The sequence below is a fragment of the Hevea brasiliensis genome, chromosome 3 (genome assembly GCF_030052815.1).
Source record: "Hevea brasiliensis isolate MT/VB/25A 57/8 chromosome 3, ASM3005281v1, whole genome shotgun sequence".
NCBI classification, from domain to species: Eukaryota; Viridiplantae; Streptophyta; class Magnoliopsida; order Malpighiales; family Euphorbiaceae; genus Hevea; species Hevea brasiliensis.
In genome coordinates, this window is record NC_079495.1 from 110,988,528 (window position 1) to 111,007,106 (window position 18,579).

Genomic DNA, 18,579 nt, shown 5'->3' on the forward strand with positions numbered 1-18,579 from the left:
GCTTTATTATTTTTAGTAGTTAAATGATTAAGAGTTGAATATTGGGTTAATAATTTGATCAAAGTAATTCTAGTTTTACTATATACCTTTACATGCTGCTGGGCCCTTAGAAGATCGATTCTTCAATAACCGAACACAACATTGCAGTCTCTGTTTTTCCTTAGCTGCCAAACAAAACAATTTAAAATTCTTATAGTGTGGCGTTGAATTTACCCACTTAAATTCAACTTGGAAAGCTTTTGTAGCTCGGTTAGAGCACTCGTTTAGTAAGCGGTCTCTCAACAAAAAAAAAAAAAAAACACAGTCAATAACACTCTTTTTTCCAAGCTTTAATATTGCATTCACATCCTTCATGCTAAAAATTATACATCTGTTTACATTTATTTTGCTGTGTTTTCCCAGCCAAATATGGAATAAACAAAACATTAAATATTAAAAATAATGGCTTGAGCTTATTTTGACAAAGAATGAGTTACAAGTTACAATGAACATATTACAACTTTAAACTAGCTTGAATTCTTCTTCTTTACATTGGTCAAATCTGAGGCTGTGAACGACTTTGCTACTAAGCTATCAAGTGTCAATTTCAGGTCGAAAGTCAGCCTCTGAAAAACTAATGATAATGTGTTCACATCCGACATTGCTCGGTGAGCTGATCCAGTCAACTTAATTCCAAATGTATCGCGAAGGACTGCCAGAGATACTCTTGAAGAAATTTTGAATCCTATTAACAAAGCCAAATATGAAGTATCAGATTAATGAATGATATTGAAAATATCAGTATCCCCACAAAAAGGTATGCAGAAAATGAGTTTGCATTTCGCGCCCTGCCTTTCCTGTCCCTAATGATAAAATAAGTAAAAGAAAATACAACAAAAATACACAGAGAGTGAGAGAGACCTTCAGACTTCATCCATTCGCGTGCTAAAGGAACTGTGTCCACAAATAGCCAATTAGAAGGAATATCAACACCACATCTATTAAATTCATTAGTCAGAAAAGGTACATCGAAAGTTCGAGCATTGTGAGCCACCAACAGTACATAGCCACCAGGTTTTTGACGGCTTCTGATATACTCAAGTAATATAGGTATCAGCTCTTCCATCCTAAAGGAATTCCACAAACAATATTTGTACATCAATCATTTAATCAAATATATACATCTAGTAAAAGAACTGGGAGAAAGATTAACCAATGGCAAGCTTGATTGTCAGTCACTACTCGTGCAATCAACAGACAGTTTCCATCATTGAAATGCAAGACAGATATGAAGAACCATAAATGCTCCTCAGTAAATTAGGAATTAAGTAACTCTACCCATGTCAAGGAAAAAAAAAAAAGATGAAGACAGCAACTGGCAATTTGGCACAAATTGAAAAACAACAGCTGAAAAAATAAAGGCATCTTTAGGCTGTTCACAGTGATTGAGCCATGTAAATAAGAACACATATACATATCCATGAAGTTGAAAATCCTTTTGATGAGATACAAGAGACACTCTTTCAATGGTTAGAACCATAAGTCCATATCACAATGGAGCAACCTTAGTATTGCATGAAGGCTCACCCTCTTCTACCAAATTAAATGATATCTAAATAAATGTTTGACCAAAAATCTCATGGCACTGTGATTTTATCCAACCTGGCCCAAGCTTTATAAAAGCATTCAGAATATTAAATCTTATTCAGCCAGCCAAGATGATTTCCCAAATTCTTATGGGCCGATAGTTGGAACATGCATCTTGTTATTCCTATGACTCCAGTAAGATGCAGGCAACTTAAAACAACAAGTAGCTACTAATAATGTTACATTAACTCACATCCCTCCCAAATATAAGGAAAAAGAAGATACAAATGTAACTTAACAAATAAATTGCAATCTTTCAGTTCATAAAGTGGTATCTTAATCATGGAAGGGAACCCAATAAAACTATCAAAATTTAAACAAGAGTACCTTGGAATGCCAGGTCTGCAGACCATATGGGTTGTAATGCCATGAACACTTGAATTAGGAACATACCGATCAGGATTTACTAGTGTCTGAAAAGTGCTGTTTTCACCTCCCTGAAGATCTTGTAGTGCAATCTCGATAATTCGCTCATTCTCTCTACTAAAGCCAGTAGTCTCAAGATCAAAGACAATAACTGTCACAAGCTTGGCCAAATCATCGGTCTCAAGAATCTTTCGTTGGATGTCACAGTATTGAGTTTTTCGGAGTTCGCATAACTCATTTTTCTTTACATTCACACTAGTTGAAACTGTTTCATCTAAAATTTCATGTCTGATACTGGTTGATTTACTGCTATTTCGAGTGATTTTATTTGTTCCTTCTGTTTTTGTACTTATAGGTCTTCTAATCCATCGTCTGCTGTATCCTCCTTCAGGCCCATTGGCTTTGGAACCTAGCAACCTAAAGCTAGAATTGTTTCTACATGTCCTATGTTGTAAGCTGTGAAAGCTTTCCTGCCAAAAGTTAGCTAAGGTGTGAATTCTGCATCTGGGGATTTGCAAGATTGAAAAGCACATAGGAAAAGTCCTCATCTAACTCAAAAATAACGAAGAAAGATTCTGAAACATGTACTTTGCATCACACGAGCACTTCAGTTAGACCTGAGAATGAATAAAGAACGCATTAAGAGGATCATAAAACAGAAAAACTACTGTCATTCTGAACTTCCAACTTCTATAGAATCTAGTATAAGAGCAAAAATCTGCATATCGGTAGAACGTCCAACATGTAAGCACATGCATGTAACATCCTAAGTTATTGATCTTAAATTAATGGATTCAATATTCCTGACTTGTTGAGGAAAACATTCTTGCTAACTAATTGTCAGACCTTTTCCATTTTACCCTATAATGAAATTAATGGTCCTTCTTAGAGTACACATATCCTATATCACAAAAACCAACAGCATCTTACGAGAGCAAGCGCATACTGAGATCAAAGCAAATAAGCAGTTGAAAATGCCAGTCCGACTAAGAACCAACACAGAGACTTTCCAAGCAAAAATATCCAAAAACAGAAACACACTTGAACACGTTCCCTTCACAATAATAACAAATATAAAATTACACAATTCCCTCCATAATCATTGATTAGTTCTAAGTTCTACCCTCAACAGAGAATATTTCAATTACTTTAATACCGTACAAAATTAACTAGGAAAAACAACAACCTAGTTGAGGTGTATGCTTGTTTTCAAACCAATATTAACAAAAGAAACAAAAATCCTTTTTTTTTTTTTTATTCATGCCTTAAGGCATTTTCAACAAAGAAACATATGGCAAAGGCAGATCTAATCCTCGTTGATCACAATTATCAAACCAGACTTTAATTACCCAAAGTTGAAACTACAGTAGCAGAAATTATCAATGAAGAAACAAACTATATTCCTCAATTATACTATAAACTAACCCAAGCAAATACTACATATTAAACCAATCCTTTTCAAAATGCATTTCATAGCGATAAGCACTAAGAGCAAAATCCCCACATATACAAATATGAAACTAATTTAGTTGAAAAAAACGAAAACAAAAACAAGAAATAACCCATACAACCCAACCATCCCCTTATCATTTATTGAGATAATAGAAAAAACCAAAACCACCTCAATCAAATTAATGGCGATATTCATATTCGCACAATTAATCTTCGAAATATCATTGTGTTGAGGATAGTAGATGTAAAGAACAAAAGAGTAAAGAATTCAACTTTATCCCATCTGGGATAATTTTCATAGGAACCCAACAAGGAGAGAAAATAAAAGCAGAAAAAGAGAGAAATAGACATGCCTGGAAGTAAATGGAAATGAGAAGAAAAGGAGAATCGTAGTTAACTTAAAAAAGGAGTAATTTATAGATGAAGATGGCGTTTGGGATTGGGAGAGAGAAGCGGAGAAGTTATGTAAAAAATGTGCAGAGGAGTGTCAATGGAGTTTGAGAATTTGACAAAGAGATGGAAATTGGAAACACTCAACTCTGGATTTTGAGCCTCATTGCTTCCGCATTCATCTACTTCTACACCCATCTCTCTCGCCTCTATTATTTATTTATTTATTTATCCTTTTTTAGCATTTTCCAATTTTAACTAAGGCTTTTCTAAATTCTAACAATATCTTATCTCTTTTTTTTTTTTTTATCTGAATATCTTGTCTTAAAATATCTTATTTTACATCACATACTCTTATGAATTTCAACGGATAATGTTTTGAATTACTAGGTAGATAAATCAATTGACTCGGATTAGAATTAATAAAATCGAAATCCAAATGAGATTAAAATTAAAGAAAATCCTTTAATTCAATTGAATTATATTAGAATTAAACCAAAATCGAAGTGAAATTAAAATTAAGGACAACCTTCAATTCAACTGAATCAATTTTAAATTCTCAATTCTTAAAATTGAATTGTTCTAAATCCTTTCTATGTATATAACACATTATTATTAAGAAAAAAAAAATCAAATATATATCAATTTTCTCATATATTTATTAAGTTCAAAGATTCATTTTTTCTTCAAAGATTCATTTTTTTTCTTTTATAATTAGGATTTGTTCCTTATTTATATCATTTCTTGAGTATATAAATTGATGAGAATAAATTTTAATAGTTATCCTTAAATTTTAGAAATTATAATAAATTTATCTGAACGTAAAAATATATTATAAAACTTTTTAAAAAATTAAAAAAATTTTATTATTTAAAATTTTAAAATTTAATAAATTTTATATTATATTTTTAAATTTAGAGATAATTCTATTATATTATCTAAAATCTAAAGATAATTCTTAAAATTTGTCCAATGGATGAAAATCACACCAACGATGTCACGTGCGATTGAGCCTAACTTTAAGCAATGCTTACCGAACAAAACTACAAACTATTATTTTGCGTCTAAGAAGCATGAAATCTTATATTTGTGCAACAAGTAATGCTGGGTCAATACAAAACCACGTTCCCAAGTTCCTTGCTTGTTCGGAATTAATTGATTTTATTATTATTATTATTATTATTATTATTATTATTATTATTAATCCTCTATTTTAATTAATTTTTATTGTAAAAATAATAAATTAATCATTAATAGCTAAGAAACATAATTTTTAGTAATATTTTATTCTTTATTTTTATATATTGACCCATATATATATATATATATATATATATATATGTATATATATATATATTTTTTTTGGCTTGGGATTCGCCATTGCTCTACGCCTCTACCGTGAATAAAGGCAATTTGTCGAGCACATGAAATCAAGAATATAAAAAGCATATCCCTAGGCACCATGTTCTGCTTTTCAAAATGGCCAAGGCGGCCAAGGTTTCTCTCATTTTCCTGGACCTATTAGGCAATTGGGTCCAACACAATTTGAGTGCAGAAAATAATGGTGGCAGGGCTTCATAGAATTAGACCAAAAAGGCCCAAGACATCGTGTTACCCATAATTAAAAACCTTTTCTTATTTAGAAGCAATCCAAAAATGGGTGCTTGGGGATGAAAATAGTGACATTTCTTAAGACCCACATGTGTGGCTACTTGACAGTCTTACATGAATGAAAGGCTACAACCGATCAATTGCAGCAACAGAATTTGGCAGTTTTAAAAGATTAAAGAATTATACTTGGAAGGTCACAACTCACATGGAAAAGGAGATAGAAATTAGAAAAAAAGGCAAACAATTATAAAATCCCATATCTAGGAGAACATATATTTCGTTCATAATTCCGAAAATACTATCTACACTATATCACCATTACTTCACCACTTCATCATCTTCCTATGAAAATGGAGAAGAAGAAAGGTAAAGACACCCATTAACAACATTGCATCCCCTTCACTACACTAACAAAACTACTACTAACTTTTTTTTTCTAGGAAAAAAAAAACTAATAAAAAACGGACAAAGAAAAGGTATGTGGGTTAGAGGTTGTTCAGCTTTATCCCCATTCTGTTTCTCTTCTTTTCCTGTTTCATGCAAGAACTGAGCCACAAGACAACGCCATTAAAGAAAAAGCAGCTTGTTCTTCCTCTCTCAGTCTCCTCTTCCTTTGGCACCTTTGTTTCCTGACTATTGATGATCTTTCAAACATCATTTTCTCACCCACTACTATTAGTCTCATCTTCAATGACTCCCCCAATACACTACCATCATTAACGCTGCTGGCTGAGGTAGCAATTGTGCTGCTATTTGCAGTGGTAGTGGTAAGGGTGGTGGTGCTATGGCCTCTTCTCTTTTTCTTGTCTGAATCCTTGTCTTTGTCTAAGCTCAACATTGCTCTTCTTTTCTTTCTGTATCTGATCCCGCATGCATTGCACAGTGACTGAAAAAATAAAATCCCAAAACCCAATCAGACCACGAAATCCAAAAACTGAAATCACAAGTCTAGTAGTTAAAATCATAGATCCAAAAGAATGAAATAAACTTAAAAACAAAAAAAATGGGTATCCAGAAAAAATCAAATGGGTAGTGGTGAACAATGGAATCAAGTGAAAACCAGAACCCTGAAGATAGAAGAACCCAAAAAACCCCAGAATGAAACAGAGGAAACAGCAAAGAACGGACGGCACACCTTGGGCCCAGCAGGTCCACCTCTCCACAAGGGTGTCCTGGTAGTTTTGCAATCAGTACAAGACTTCTTGATCTCAATATTCTTGTATTCTTCTTTATCATGCAATGATTTCTGCACCAGAATCAAACAACCACAGCTAATATTATACATAAATGAGTAATTAATCAAAAAAAAAAAAAAAGCAAGACAACCAACCATTCAGATGACTCACCCTTTCCCCGACATCATCCATCATAACAAAAACCACCCTTGTTTTTCCTTTATAGAGAGGAGGGAGAGAAGGAAAGCTAAGGGGTTGTTCTAGAAAGGCAGAAGAAATCCACCCGGCTGTGACTCAGTAAAGCTATAATCATATCTTGAACATAAAGAATGAGAGAGAAGGAGAGAGAAAGAGAGCCAACAAGGGAAATGGGCAGGGAAACAGAAAACGGAGAGAAAAAAGAAGCGCAAATGTAGAGAAAACAGAGAGAGAAAGAAACCGACAGAGCGTGTTTTTCTTTTTCTCTCGGCGGATATGCACAAAAACCCTCTCCTTTGGGCTTTGGGTTTTGGGTTGGGGCTTGTTTTGTGGAATGACGAAAATGCCCTTATCCTTTTATGCGGCGTTGAAAATTTTTAATTTTCATTTTTTATTTTTTTTTACACTTACACCCGCCAATACTTTAAGAAGGAATGCAGCCACGTGGCGACATGCACGGTCAGCTCCCTGCTTTTTTCATTAAAACTTACATTAAAAATATATATACATATATAATAATTATATAAATATTTAATGTGTAAATTATTAAATTTATTTTTATACAAAATCAATCCGATACAGCAAAGGGTAAAGGACAGCTTTCTGTGCAAAATTCTAAAGCTAACCGTCGATATGATAAGCATGAGACAAGACGGTGGCAGGAAAGGACACGTGTTCATTAGAATCTTTTAGTTGAAAAATTTTAGTGTTAAAGAATGCATAGAAATTTCTTTCAAATAAAGTTCAATTTGCTCCCATATTTATAGAAAATATTTAATTTAATTTATTATAAATTTTTTATCTAATTTAATTTAAAATTTTTATTTTATATTTAAATATACTTAAAATTGAGGATTGTGCACTCATGTACCACAAATTTTAGTGCGTGAGTTATATTTTTTTTAATTTTTAATACTTTTAAAATTAATTATTTTTAATATTTATTAAATAATTATAAATATTTTTTATATTTTAATGTTAATTAATAATATGGAAATAAAAATTTAATATTTAATATTTTTAATTTTATTTAGTTATAATTTTCTAATTTTAAATAAAAAAATGAAAATATAAACATAATTTTTCTAATTTAAATAATTAAATTCAATTATAATACTTTTAATTTTAATTAATTATATGAAAAATAAAAAAATATTTTTATTAATTTTCAATTTGATTAAGTATAATTATTATAATTTTATTTTAATTAATTATAGGAAAATATAAAAAAATATTTTTTATATTTTTGGTTTAATTAATAATATTAAATAATAAAAATAATATTTTTGATATTTTTATTTAATTAACAATACAATATAAAAATAATATTTATTATTAAAAAAATAAAAAATAATTAAATATAATTTGAACCGATTTGTGCCTAAATCAAAATTTATAAATTAAATTAAATTAAAAATTAAAAATAAACAAAATTAGACCTCGTCAGTAAATATAAAAGGTAAATTGAGCTTTATTTCAAATTTCTTCAATGGGCTAAGGGAACGGAAATGTGCGCACAAAAGGACTGGGAAGGATTCTGGTCTTCGATTTTAAGCTCTTCATCCAAAGATACAAGCAAATTGTTTAATGAGGGTAGTGTTAGGGTTTCAGTTTTCCATGCTTAGGGCTTGGATCAATGACGCAGGTCGCTGCGTTCATCAAAAGCTGAGCCTCTCTCTCTCTATGTTGGAGAAGGCTAGATGTGCTGAGGGGAGAAAAAGCCGCAGTTCTATCCTCGACAACATGAAATCATGCCGCAAAATGCTTCTTCTGTAGCCTTCTCTCTCAAACTCCAAAGATGCTTTAGCTGTTTTCCCATCACAATTTTTATATATAAAAAAGAATTACTATAATAAATAATAATTTTTTGATATTATTGTACAAGCAGAAAACACGAATTAAAATTTGAATATTCTTTCCTATGTATAGCCATTGTACATGTCACGATTCAACCTATGGGCCGGACCAGCACTAGGATCTGAGTCAGCCTAAAGTCCCCGAGACCCGTAGTAAGCCTAACTATTCACTTAACCCAACTATAAGGCCCATTTGGACCCAATTTCAAGAAATCAACCGGACAGAGTCCGACCATAAAATGAACTTTTCAACGGGGAGTTTTTGACTCACCCGACCTGTAAACACAATATATATATCAATTTGGGGAGCTCAGCTCACCCTCCACATACTCATAACAACATAAAATAAATGGGAGCTCTGCTCCCTCATCCAGTCTATCAACATGCATAAAATAATAAGTTTACAGGTCCAAAATAAGAATTTATATTACAGACCCAATTTAAATGAAGGTTTCTAACACATGCGGAAATTCTAGAAATTTATAGAATTACACAAACATAAATAAATAACCTGCGAGGGAGAAAAGCAGGTTAACCTCAAAATATCCTCCTGTGGCCTGGAAAATAATGAACAGGAGTGAGCGTTCGACTCAGAGAGTAAAATATCAATTTTAACCATAATCTCTATAACTATCTAAAATTAATGCACCCTGTAGAGTGAAATGCAACATCAGCAACAAATTCACAGCATAACAGCAAAAAGGTAATTTGAAGCACTCACACACCCAGTAATATCAATCATAATATATGGGAGCTGATCCCCTATACAGCTCTCTTAAATCCAACATAGTGCCAGCGAAGAACTCAAGCCGGACTTTCGCTTAATAAACCAAATCGGGGTCCCAGCGAAGAACTCAAGCCGTGACTACCCCCGAAGGATCGGGTCCCAGCGAAGATTTCAAGCCGTGACTACCCGTCCTATCCATAGCCAACACCACATCACACGCACGCCAACGCACACACACAGCTCCAAATTACCACAACAACATCCATGGCACTTTAACAGTTATGAATGCAACATAAATCATGCCTAGAGTTTAACTACATAGATATATGCATATAAGTGATGCATGGGCATACTTGAACATATAATAATATCGAAATTACAATTAAAATTAATATTTTACTCACAAACTTGATGATCATCATGGCGGTGAGCGGAGGAAGAAGGTCATTCGGCTCACCTGATAATTACATTACAATTATTTAATATAATTGACTCAATACAAATCATGAAAAGACCAAATACATCATAAGTCGTGCCGAAAATCTGGCAGAGTCTCCCCTATACCTAGGACCTACCCAACCTGCAAAAGGGCTCAAAATACACTTCTATATTCACAATCCATATATCCACAACTCAATCACATCACACAACCCCTCCTGAGCCCATCAAATCAGTCATCCATCACAATATGTAAAATTTCAATTTAGTCCTTATAATTGATCATTTTTGCAAAAATTGCCCAAATAAGCTCTAAAAATTCTAAAACTTTGCCCCGCGGTCCTTAGCAATATTACTAGGCTATTGCAAAAAGAATCATAATTTTCTGAGCTACCACGAATATTTTATAGATTTTTAATCCTATTTAAGCACTAGAAAATTACGAAAAAGTAAGGTTCGGGTTTACCTTTGCCGATTCCTACTCCAGGGACGCGCTCGGAACGTCTGACAATGGTGGGGTAGCCAAAACCTCGATTCAATTCTGAGACTTTTCCAAGATGGCCGTGCATGCGGCGAAATTCACAAACCGGATAAGCGTCGAATTTCCGAGAATTGAAGATACCTACACGAAGCCCACAACACGGAGGTTAGTACATAAATTTTACGGAATTTTTTAAGCTCATTAAATGCTCGGAAAAACACTGCGAAGTTCCGTGGGACCCACCGAAAAACGGTGTCGGAAAAATTTGAAATTTATATCGTCGCGAAGCTCTCGACGAGTGGAGCACTCTGGTACTCTCGGTTTTCTCGTGGGGTTCACGGTTTTCGAGAAATCTAGCCCAAAAGTCAAAATGGGCTAAAACTTCCCGAGCAAAAATTGGACAAACCGCTTTATGGATTTCGGTGTTCTTGGTGTCTATGGAAAACTCTCAACGATTAGATGGATTTAGACACAAAACCTGATCCGATTGGTGGCCGGATCAGCCGAATTTCAACTGGGAAGACAAAGCGGCGCGCTTGCGCGTCGCTTCACTTCGGGTGCCTTTTTCCTGCGTTCGAGGTGGCGGCCGGCGAGTTGGAGTGGCTAGGGACAGACATTGGCGGGCTGGGGTGGCAGGGGAGGTGGCGGCGCAACAAGGGGAGGAGAGAGGAGAGAGAAAGAGAGGGAGGAGGAAACGCGCGCGGAAAAAAAAAGAGAAGGGACTGGTCCGATTCGACCGGTTAAATTCGATCCGGTTCAATTCAACCGATTCGATTCGAAATACAAAATTTTAAATTTTTACTCTGCATTGAGATCGAAAACGAGGTCCAAAAATTCCAAAAAAATTTTCAAAAAATTCAGAAAAATTTGTAGACTCCAAATATATTTTTAGTTTTAACATGTAATCTTTAAATTAATTTTTTAAAAATCATCAAAGTTTATATTTTTAAAAAATCGAACCCAATTTTTAAAATCCGAAAAATCTCAAATAATTTCTTAAAATTTAAATAAAATTAAAATATCAATATTACTCATAAAAAAATAAATTTAAAATTTTTGAGATGTTACAGTACAACCGGGCCAGTTAATCATACATCCCTACTAGTAATAAAATTTCAATTCAGCAATATTAATCTTTAAAAATATAAATTAAATTCAAAATTACAATAAAAAAAAAATTGCAACTCCGACTTTCCCTTCAATATAAAGAGTTCTGGACACTTTCCTTCCAATGACATGACTACATCTTGGACACCCTAAAATCCATAATTTGCAATTCTCAAGTAATACGTCAATTGTTAAAAAGAAAACCACTGCAACTGACACATTCAAACAACATATATTATATATAATTCCAATAATCCTATTAAGTACAAGCACGCCACTATAAGGATTTTGGGAGTGCCAAAATCGACAAACTGTGGAAAAGGTAATGCAGGGACAGATTACTAAAGCTTACTATGACAATAGACGCATTCAAAAAGACTCCATGTCTGTTCTATGACAGCCCACCCTCCCAAGAATAACCCTCTCCATAAAAAATGAGCACGGTTTTCTCCAGTTATAGTGAAAACCCATGTTCATCATGCGACTCTTATCCATGTTTGTCTTCCCACACCAATAATATTAATCTTGTCGTATTGAAAACCCGAAACCCGTCCAGTAGCCTTTCAACCACACCTTAGACTGGACAAGTAGACCCACACATGACACCAAGACGCCCAACCTGAAGTTGACAAGTGCTCCACCACATTTCTCGACTTCAATGCCGAACCAGTGAACTCCTGCAGATAATAACTACAAGAATGTAAACCATGAGGTTGCTCAAATAAAGACTATCTACACAACACAAGATTGTTCAGCATTAACAATATGGAAAGGACAATAGGAATAGAAAGCAACACATACGTCTAGCTGAAATTAAATCCGCCAGATGGAACAGAAGGCATCTCACTCCCACCAAATTGGAACCCAGATTGGGATGCGTCTCCTGGCGGCATTGTCTCATCCTCCTCCTCAAGCCAATATGTCTCAAGGATCTTCACAGCCTTCTCATAAATCTCTGTGTTGTCATGAGACTGTAGATTTTCAATTTTCTCCAACCCCTCAGCATCATCAATCATTTGTGCATATTGATTTACACCTCCAGTGCTGCCTAAATTCTTGTCAGCTTCTCCTACCTTCAAGATGTTTTCAAGACCTTCTAAACAGACTGTCACTATCCTTGGATCAGGGCATATGAGAAGGTCACACAAGGGCTTGATGCAACCCTGGCTAACAAGGTACCTGTAAAGCCAAGAGTACAAAAATTAGTAGTTGAATATCATATCGATGCACCTTATTACAAAAGGTAATTTTCAAATACAGATAAGAAAAAAGAATTCCAGTTTTTACTTGATTTGATCATGAGTACCACCCGATGTAGCATTTGAGATTGCCCATGCAGCCTCTTTCTTAATGTCAAACTCAGCATTTTGAAGCAGATGAACTAATGGAGCAATGATATTAGCCTCAATTACAGCCTGCAAGATTTTGTAAATAAGATATATGATCATACATTCAATAGTCAAAATCATTGCAATTCCATAAAATCAATACAACCAACATGGATTGATGGTTACCTGAATCTGCTCTTTGTTGCCAGCAGTTATATTAGATATGGTCCAACAAGCTTCCTTCTTGATACTCTTTTTATAGTTATTTGTCAACAAATTTAGAAGGCAAGGCAGTGCTTGATGATTGATGATACACTGTAGGGCAGCATACCACATAAGTATGAGAGAACAAACAAATGATATGCGTCCACACATACCAAGATCACATTGAATAGGACTAGAAAATGAAGCTCAATTCCAGCCCAGGGTCCACTCCTGTGCAGTTAGATAACATAATTATTCCCATTTTCTATCTTAAATGCCTTCAACTCCTACTGCCAGCCCTATTACAAATTAGGTATTGGCCTACTACATTCTCCATTTACCTACTACAGACTTATTCTGCTGCATAGAAGGCTTGTGAACATCAACACTAATCCTCCCACATGGATTAATTATCATGCAACTTCAATTGGGACATCCAAGAAATCATAATAAACAGCTTTTTTCTAGGGATGGAACAGTGACTTGTAAGATTTATGCAAATACAAGAGTAGTACCTGGGTCTGCATATCATCACCAGTGACAATATTCCCAACAGTTCGAAGTGCAGGAATGAGAACTGAGGGAGATGGGTGCCTGAAAAATGCAGTAAACACTTACGCTTCAGGTGCACGACAAACAATGTAAATTACAAACCCAACAACCAATACAACAAAGCTTAAAGTAAGAGAATCTAACACTCACAGTAAAAGCTCAACTAGCCGAGGGCATACTCCTGCTTCAATAACAGCTTGAATTTTGTCATTGGTACCATCAGAAAGATATGAGAGTGCCCAACATGCATCAGTCAAAACTTCCTCATCATTAGAATGAATTAAATGTGCAAGAGCTGGAAGAGCAGGCTTAACCTGTTCAATAAGACGCAACAAGAACAGAATGGACTCAGGCAAGTAACAGAATGTTATAGAGAAGAAAAGATGATAAGAGCTATATAACCATAACCCATTCAAGAAATACTTGTTGAAAGACTAAAGTGACATAAGCGCTATCAACTAATAGCAAATAAAAATACATTGGCAAAAGAACAAACCTGGTCAAAAGGTGGCTGCGGCTTGCCTCGGCAAAAGTTCGAGAGCGTCCATGTAGCGTTCCTTAGCATAGACAGTTTAGCATGCTCATTCAATTGTGCCAGCAAAGGAATCAAAGCTCCATGCCCAAGAACAAGATCACGACATTTAGGAGAATCTCCAGCAACATTTCCCAATGCCCACACAGCCTGCATATTCAAAAGAGAAGGAAATTTGGTTAAAATTGCCATGCATCATTTTCCACATAACTGCTATTTCAATAACAACTCAACTGCTTAACACCTCATGACATTACCAAAGAACCCCCCAAGCCCAAACAATAATGATACAAGGAAAAGAGGATAACATTTAGTCATCTTCTATATACATCATACCTGTTCACGAACATCATCACTTGGAGAACCCAGAAGCTTTACAAATATGGGAACAGCTCCATGATCAATTACCACCCTAGTATTCTCAGACGTCCCAGAAGCAATGTTTGTGAGTGCCCAAGCTGCTTCAAACTACATGAATTTTCAGCAAATTATACTTTCAAGCTATGATTTCAAAAGACTGGATTAGACGTAAAAAAGAATAATGCATCTGGCAGACCTGAAGCTGAGGAAAGTCCTCCCTCATAAGAAACTCAACAAAGCGGGGAACAACACCAGCCTGTATGACTTCCTCAATTGGAGGGCTACGTTCTGATAATGGACAAAAATAGGCAGAGTATATATGTTATACAAAAAAAACAAATTAAATGAATAAATGAACCAATTACAGGACCAGTTTCTCACCAATTGAGAGCAACTTCCTGAACTGAGTGGTTGCCTCAAGCAGCAAATTACTATCATCAGACCAAACACCAGCAACCATCGATGGTAAATGCTCTAACTGCACTCAAGCAATTCAGAGATATAAACAATAAGCCAAAGCATCCCTTTAAAGGTCATTCCAAATTGTCAAAGAAAAAAAATCCCAAATGGGCAGCAATCCAGTCAATATAACTCATTTTGATACAAAAGTTAAATATAAAGCAATCCCTACCAAACTCAATGCCATGATTCCAACAAAACAAATAATACACACATTCTAAGTTCCTCAAAAGCTAAAAAAATTAGCTTACAGGATACACCAACAATCTGTGTAAACAGTTATACAAGGACAAACATCAACAATTAATTCAATCAATTCATCGCAAGTCCCAACCTCATTGCCTCCAAACCCACAGCTAAAAGGCAAAAATACCAACCTCACTCCCACTCCATGAAACATGAAAAGAGAATTCAATTGCATCTGATTCTGAGAAACGGAATCACCCATTATCCCTAACTCAAAAGGAAGAACAGAATATGTTCCACTCAAAATTTAAACCATAAAATTCACAACACCACTATCACTTTCCAAAAGATTAACCCATTTTACGCTGATACCATGGAGTCCTTGATGAAACTTCTAACAACACAAAAGCAAAAAGGGACATGTTATGGGCTCGAAAACTAACACTAAAACCAACAGTAAAGCACAAATCTTGATGTTATCATGTATGAGCCTCAAAATTCAACCACAGCTAATCCATTTCAAATTGACAAAATTGACCAATGAACACTCATTATGAAAAGCTGCTGGGCACGAAGGTCCAAGAACCAACCAAACCGCTAATTATGCACTAAAGTTTCAATCAAAATAGTGAAGAATTCAGATGCCCCATACTCAGGAAATAAAAACCTATACTTAATTCAACAATAAGTAATAAAACAATCAGAAATCAATTAAAACAGGCTATAAAATGAAATTAACTTCATACAGAGCTAAACATTTAAACGGGAAATGAGCAACAACCAGGCTGAAAACAAACTCTAAAGAACAGTTTTAATCACAAGAGCATAACAAAACGAGTAGTTAGCATGGTGTTAATTTTTGAATCTCAAAAATCATAGCAAAGCTAAAAATAAAAGGCCACAGAGAGAAGCCCCTGACTAGACAACCGATCAATCAATAGACGCTCAGTATCATTTCGTGAACAACTCAAGGAAAAAAAAAACCTTTGCCAACGCTTTAATGCGCTAACATCGCAATTGGTAATTCAAATGCGCAGCAAAACTCATACTTCTAAACCAAAATAACAGCAAAAGCCAACTGAACCAATTCAATCATACCCTAATTTCCTATGAGATAATAATCCAGAAAAATTTTCCAAAATGCACTAGATACAAAATAAATGTGCAATAAATAAACTAAGTTGATAAACCGCAATTCCAAAATAAATTTTGAAAAAAGGCCAACAGAATCATATCCAACAAAGCCAGTATGTGAACTGAAATCCCAAGAACTTCACCAAAAAAACAATCAAAGCCCCTAACATCCAAACTTGAAGCTCCACATATGGGCAAATGAAAACACAAATTGCACAAGTACTTTGTAAGCTGAAATTACAAAACTAACCCTCTTCTCTACAGCAGAGGAATGAATTGCAGCTGGCATGGGCTGGGCTTGGAGGCCTTCACGCCGCTTCTTCTGCAAGCTTTCCTCCCGACGATTCTTCCGAATTTCCACCATGTTGTCTTCTCGCCTCCGGCGACTCTCCTCAGCATCGACGGCAACCTTATACCTATTCCTGCGAACCTCGGTCCTCGCGCTTGGCCTCAACGACATGATTGCTAATAATTTGGAAAAAGTACTGATTGATCGAGAGATCGACGAAAAGGAGGTTATTGAAGCAGCAAGAGAAATCGGAAGTAAGGGTTTCAGCACAGCAAAATTGAAAGTTCCAGGGTTTTGATTTAAAGGGAAAGAGGAGTGAGATGACGGAGGTGGGGATTTATAGTATATATAGTATGCGTTGTGACGGGAAGGGTTTGAGACAATATTGGGCACGGATCGAGCGTTTATTACTGGATGTGCCATTGAGTTTAAATTTGAAGATGAGGGAAAAAAGCAACTTTTAGAAATGGTGGGACCTGCCGCTGCGGTTTTACCATTGCATCAACGACGTCGTTTCAGAGTCTTCGCATACTCTGAATCCAAGCAGGGTCTATAAAGGCAAGGGCCAATCATATGACGGTGAGACGATAATCATGTGAAGCTTCAACTGGGAGGCCTCCTACCAAAGTTGAGGCTTCGAAGCCTGGAGCCTATCATAGCCCAACATGAGAAACCCACACCCCCTTTTGCCTAGTGGGGCGGCAGCAACTGCAATTCATTCAGGTATAAAAGAGAAGAGAGCAAACCTTTTTGCTGAAATGAAACGAAAGCTGGAAGTAGATTTGAATACCAAAATAAACCTTATTCACAAATTCACCGTAATTTGGTATTCGCATGTGTTAGCCTTTTAAATGGACAAATGAAAGATAATTTTTGTTTTTTTTTTTAATTTTAATTAAATTTTGAAATACATCTTTAAATATTTTTAATAAAAATTAAAAAAAAGTGAGAATTCAAACTTAAAACCTGTTGAATAAGTTATATATCTTCCGTTACCGAATCAAATTAAGTAAATTACATACTTTCAGCTGCTAAAATAAATCAGATCAGGCTTCATAATTTTATAATTTTATTAAGAGATTATTTATAATTGTATTAGAATTTGTTCTAAACTAATGATTAAATATCTATCTAGTATGCAGCGGTAGGGTATGAGATTTTCTCTTAAAACATAAGCATTAGCTTTAAAACATTTTAATTCATTATTAAAAAATTTTCATTAATTCTGGGCTTACCTTAAGATTTGACGAGCAGTGAACGCGGTTAGCTAGTTGGTGGGTTGTGTTTGTGTGAATATCACAGTTAGAGATGATGTGAATATGGCGCCATTGATAGATCATGTCGAAAATTAAACGTATAAATATATTTTTTTATTTTATAAATTTTAAGGAGTATTAAATTAATTCAACTCAATACGAGAGGATTTAGGATTAATTTTTTGAATATAATATGATACGATTTAATTTAATTCATTTGACATGTTTTTATATAATTTAATATTTTTTATTTTTATAAAATAATATATACTAATTTTAATAGTATATCAAAAAATAAAATAAAATGATATCGGTACTTTTAAACAAAAAGTTAAAAAAATTGTAAAATAATAGAATTTTTAATTTATTATAAAAATTTATAAATTAAGTAAGTTTTAGCATAAGAAATATAAACCAGCTATAATAAAGTAATAATTATTTATAAGCTTGTATTTATTAATTTATTATTATTTTAATAATATCATTTGCGAATGATGGAATGGCGAGTGAATCACGGATGAGTGGATTACGGATTATGCTGAGCAGCTAAGGATAAAGAGAGAAAGTTCATCTCTGTGTCCAATTCGTTTCTCTCTTAGATTCCAATTGAGTGTATCTGGTAGACCTTTCCTAGGACAGGAATAAATTCAATCTTAACTTCTTATTTTTGAGTTATATTCGTGTTGTGTTTATAGATCATGCCTAAAATTGATTCTCTTAACTATACAGGCACAAAAAGAAAAAAAAAAAAGACACCAACCCATCACCCAAAAACAAAAAGAGAAGCAGTGGTTCCTGGAATTTTCTTGATCAATAGTGTACATACCCGGGAAATGCATATCTGACGAAGGA

The 18,579-nt window shown here is 34.4% G+C and overlaps 3 protein-coding genes across 5 annotated transcripts; all 3 read right to left on the reverse strand.

Annotated features, from left to right (window-relative positions):
* Positions 1-432: 432 nt before the first annotated feature.
* LOC110639302 (exonuclease DPD1, chloroplastic/mitochondrial) lies at positions 433-4,042 on the reverse strand. 2 transcript variants are annotated; one of them, XM_021790192.2, is made up of 4 exons: positions 3,798-4,042; positions 1,954-2,609; positions 901-1,106; positions 433-724 (listed from the first exon to the last, which is right to left on the reverse strand). In XM_021790192.2, the coding sequence occupies exons 2-4, from the start codon at positions 2,538-2,540 to the stop codon at positions 507-509; spliced, it is 1,011 nt and encodes a 336-aa protein (XP_021645884.1). In that variant the 5' UTR covers positions 2,541-2,609; positions 3,798-4,042; the 3' UTR covers positions 433-506. The 2 variants fall into 2 exon arrangements, with proteins under 2 accessions (XP_021645884.1, XP_021645886.1); XM_021790194.2 differs by lacking the exon at positions 3,798-4,042 and adding an exon at positions 3,614-3,777.
* Positions 4,043-5,689: 1,647 nt separating this feature from the next.
* LOC110639300 (GATA transcription factor 15) lies at positions 5,690-7,103 on the reverse strand. Of its 2 annotated transcripts, none has more exons than XM_021790190.2 (3): positions 6,792-7,103; positions 6,581-6,716; positions 5,690-6,331 (listed from the first exon to the last, which is right to left on the reverse strand). In XM_021790190.2, the coding sequence occupies exons 1-3, from the start codon at positions 6,806-6,808 to the stop codon at positions 5,981-5,983; spliced, it is 504 nt and encodes a 167-aa protein (XP_021645882.2). In that variant the 5' UTR covers positions 6,809-7,103; the 3' UTR covers positions 5,690-5,980. The 2 variants fall into 2 exon arrangements, with proteins under 2 accessions (XP_021645882.2, XP_021645883.2); XM_021790191.2 differs by having other exon boundaries at positions 6,581-6,691; positions 6,792-7,102.
* A 4,537-nt stretch (positions 7,104-11,640) lies between these two features.
* LOC110639299 (importin subunit alpha-2) lies at positions 11,641-16,799 on the reverse strand. The gene is made up of 11 exons (XM_058144562.1): positions 16,433-16,799; positions 14,785-14,881; positions 14,600-14,691; positions 14,380-14,511; positions 14,008-14,193; positions 13,662-13,825; positions 13,475-13,553; positions 12,942-13,070; positions 12,715-12,842; positions 12,229-12,606; positions 11,641-12,104 (listed from the first exon to the last, which is right to left on the reverse strand). Exons 1-10 carry the CDS (start codon positions 16,640-16,642, stop codon positions 12,231-12,233), a joined length of 1,593 nt encoding a protein of 530 aa, XP_058000545.1. The 5' UTR covers positions 16,643-16,799; the 3' UTR covers positions 11,641-12,104; positions 12,229-12,230.
* Between the last annotated feature and the right edge of the window lie 1,780 nt (positions 16,800-18,579).

Bases quoted from the DNA above. Each gene is read 5' to 3' on its own strand.
- LOC110639300 (XM_021790190.2), bottom strand. The intron at 6,332-6,580 runs GTGTGCCGTCCG...TTATTTTTTCAG, and splicing joins GTGGACCTGCTGGGCCCAAG to TCACTGTGCAATGCATGCGG.
- LOC110639299 (XM_058144562.1), bottom strand. From the start codon at position 16,642: ATGTCGTTGAGGCCAAGCGCGAGGACCGAGGTTCGCAGGAATAGGTAT. The intron at 14,882-16,432 runs GTTAGTTTTGTA...GCTTGAGTGCAG, and splicing joins CCTCTGCTGTAGAGAAGAGG to TTAGAGCATTTACCATCGAT. The intron at 12,843-12,941 runs GTAACCATCAAT...AAAATCTTGCAG, and splicing joins GCAACAAAGAGCAGATTCAG to GCTGTAATTGAGGCTAATAT.
- LOC110639302 (XM_021790192.2), bottom strand. From the start codon at position 2,540: ATGAGGACTTTTCCTATGTGCTTTTCAATCTTGCAAATCCCCAGATGC. The intron at 1,107-1,953 runs GTACTCTTGTTT...GAATTCCTTTAG, and splicing joins TGCAGACCTGGCATTCCAAG to GATGGAAGAGCTGATACCTA. The intron at 725-900 runs GTCTCTCTCACT...CTTTGTTAATAG, and splicing joins CGAATGGATGAAGTCTGAAG to GATTCAAAATTTCTTCAAGA.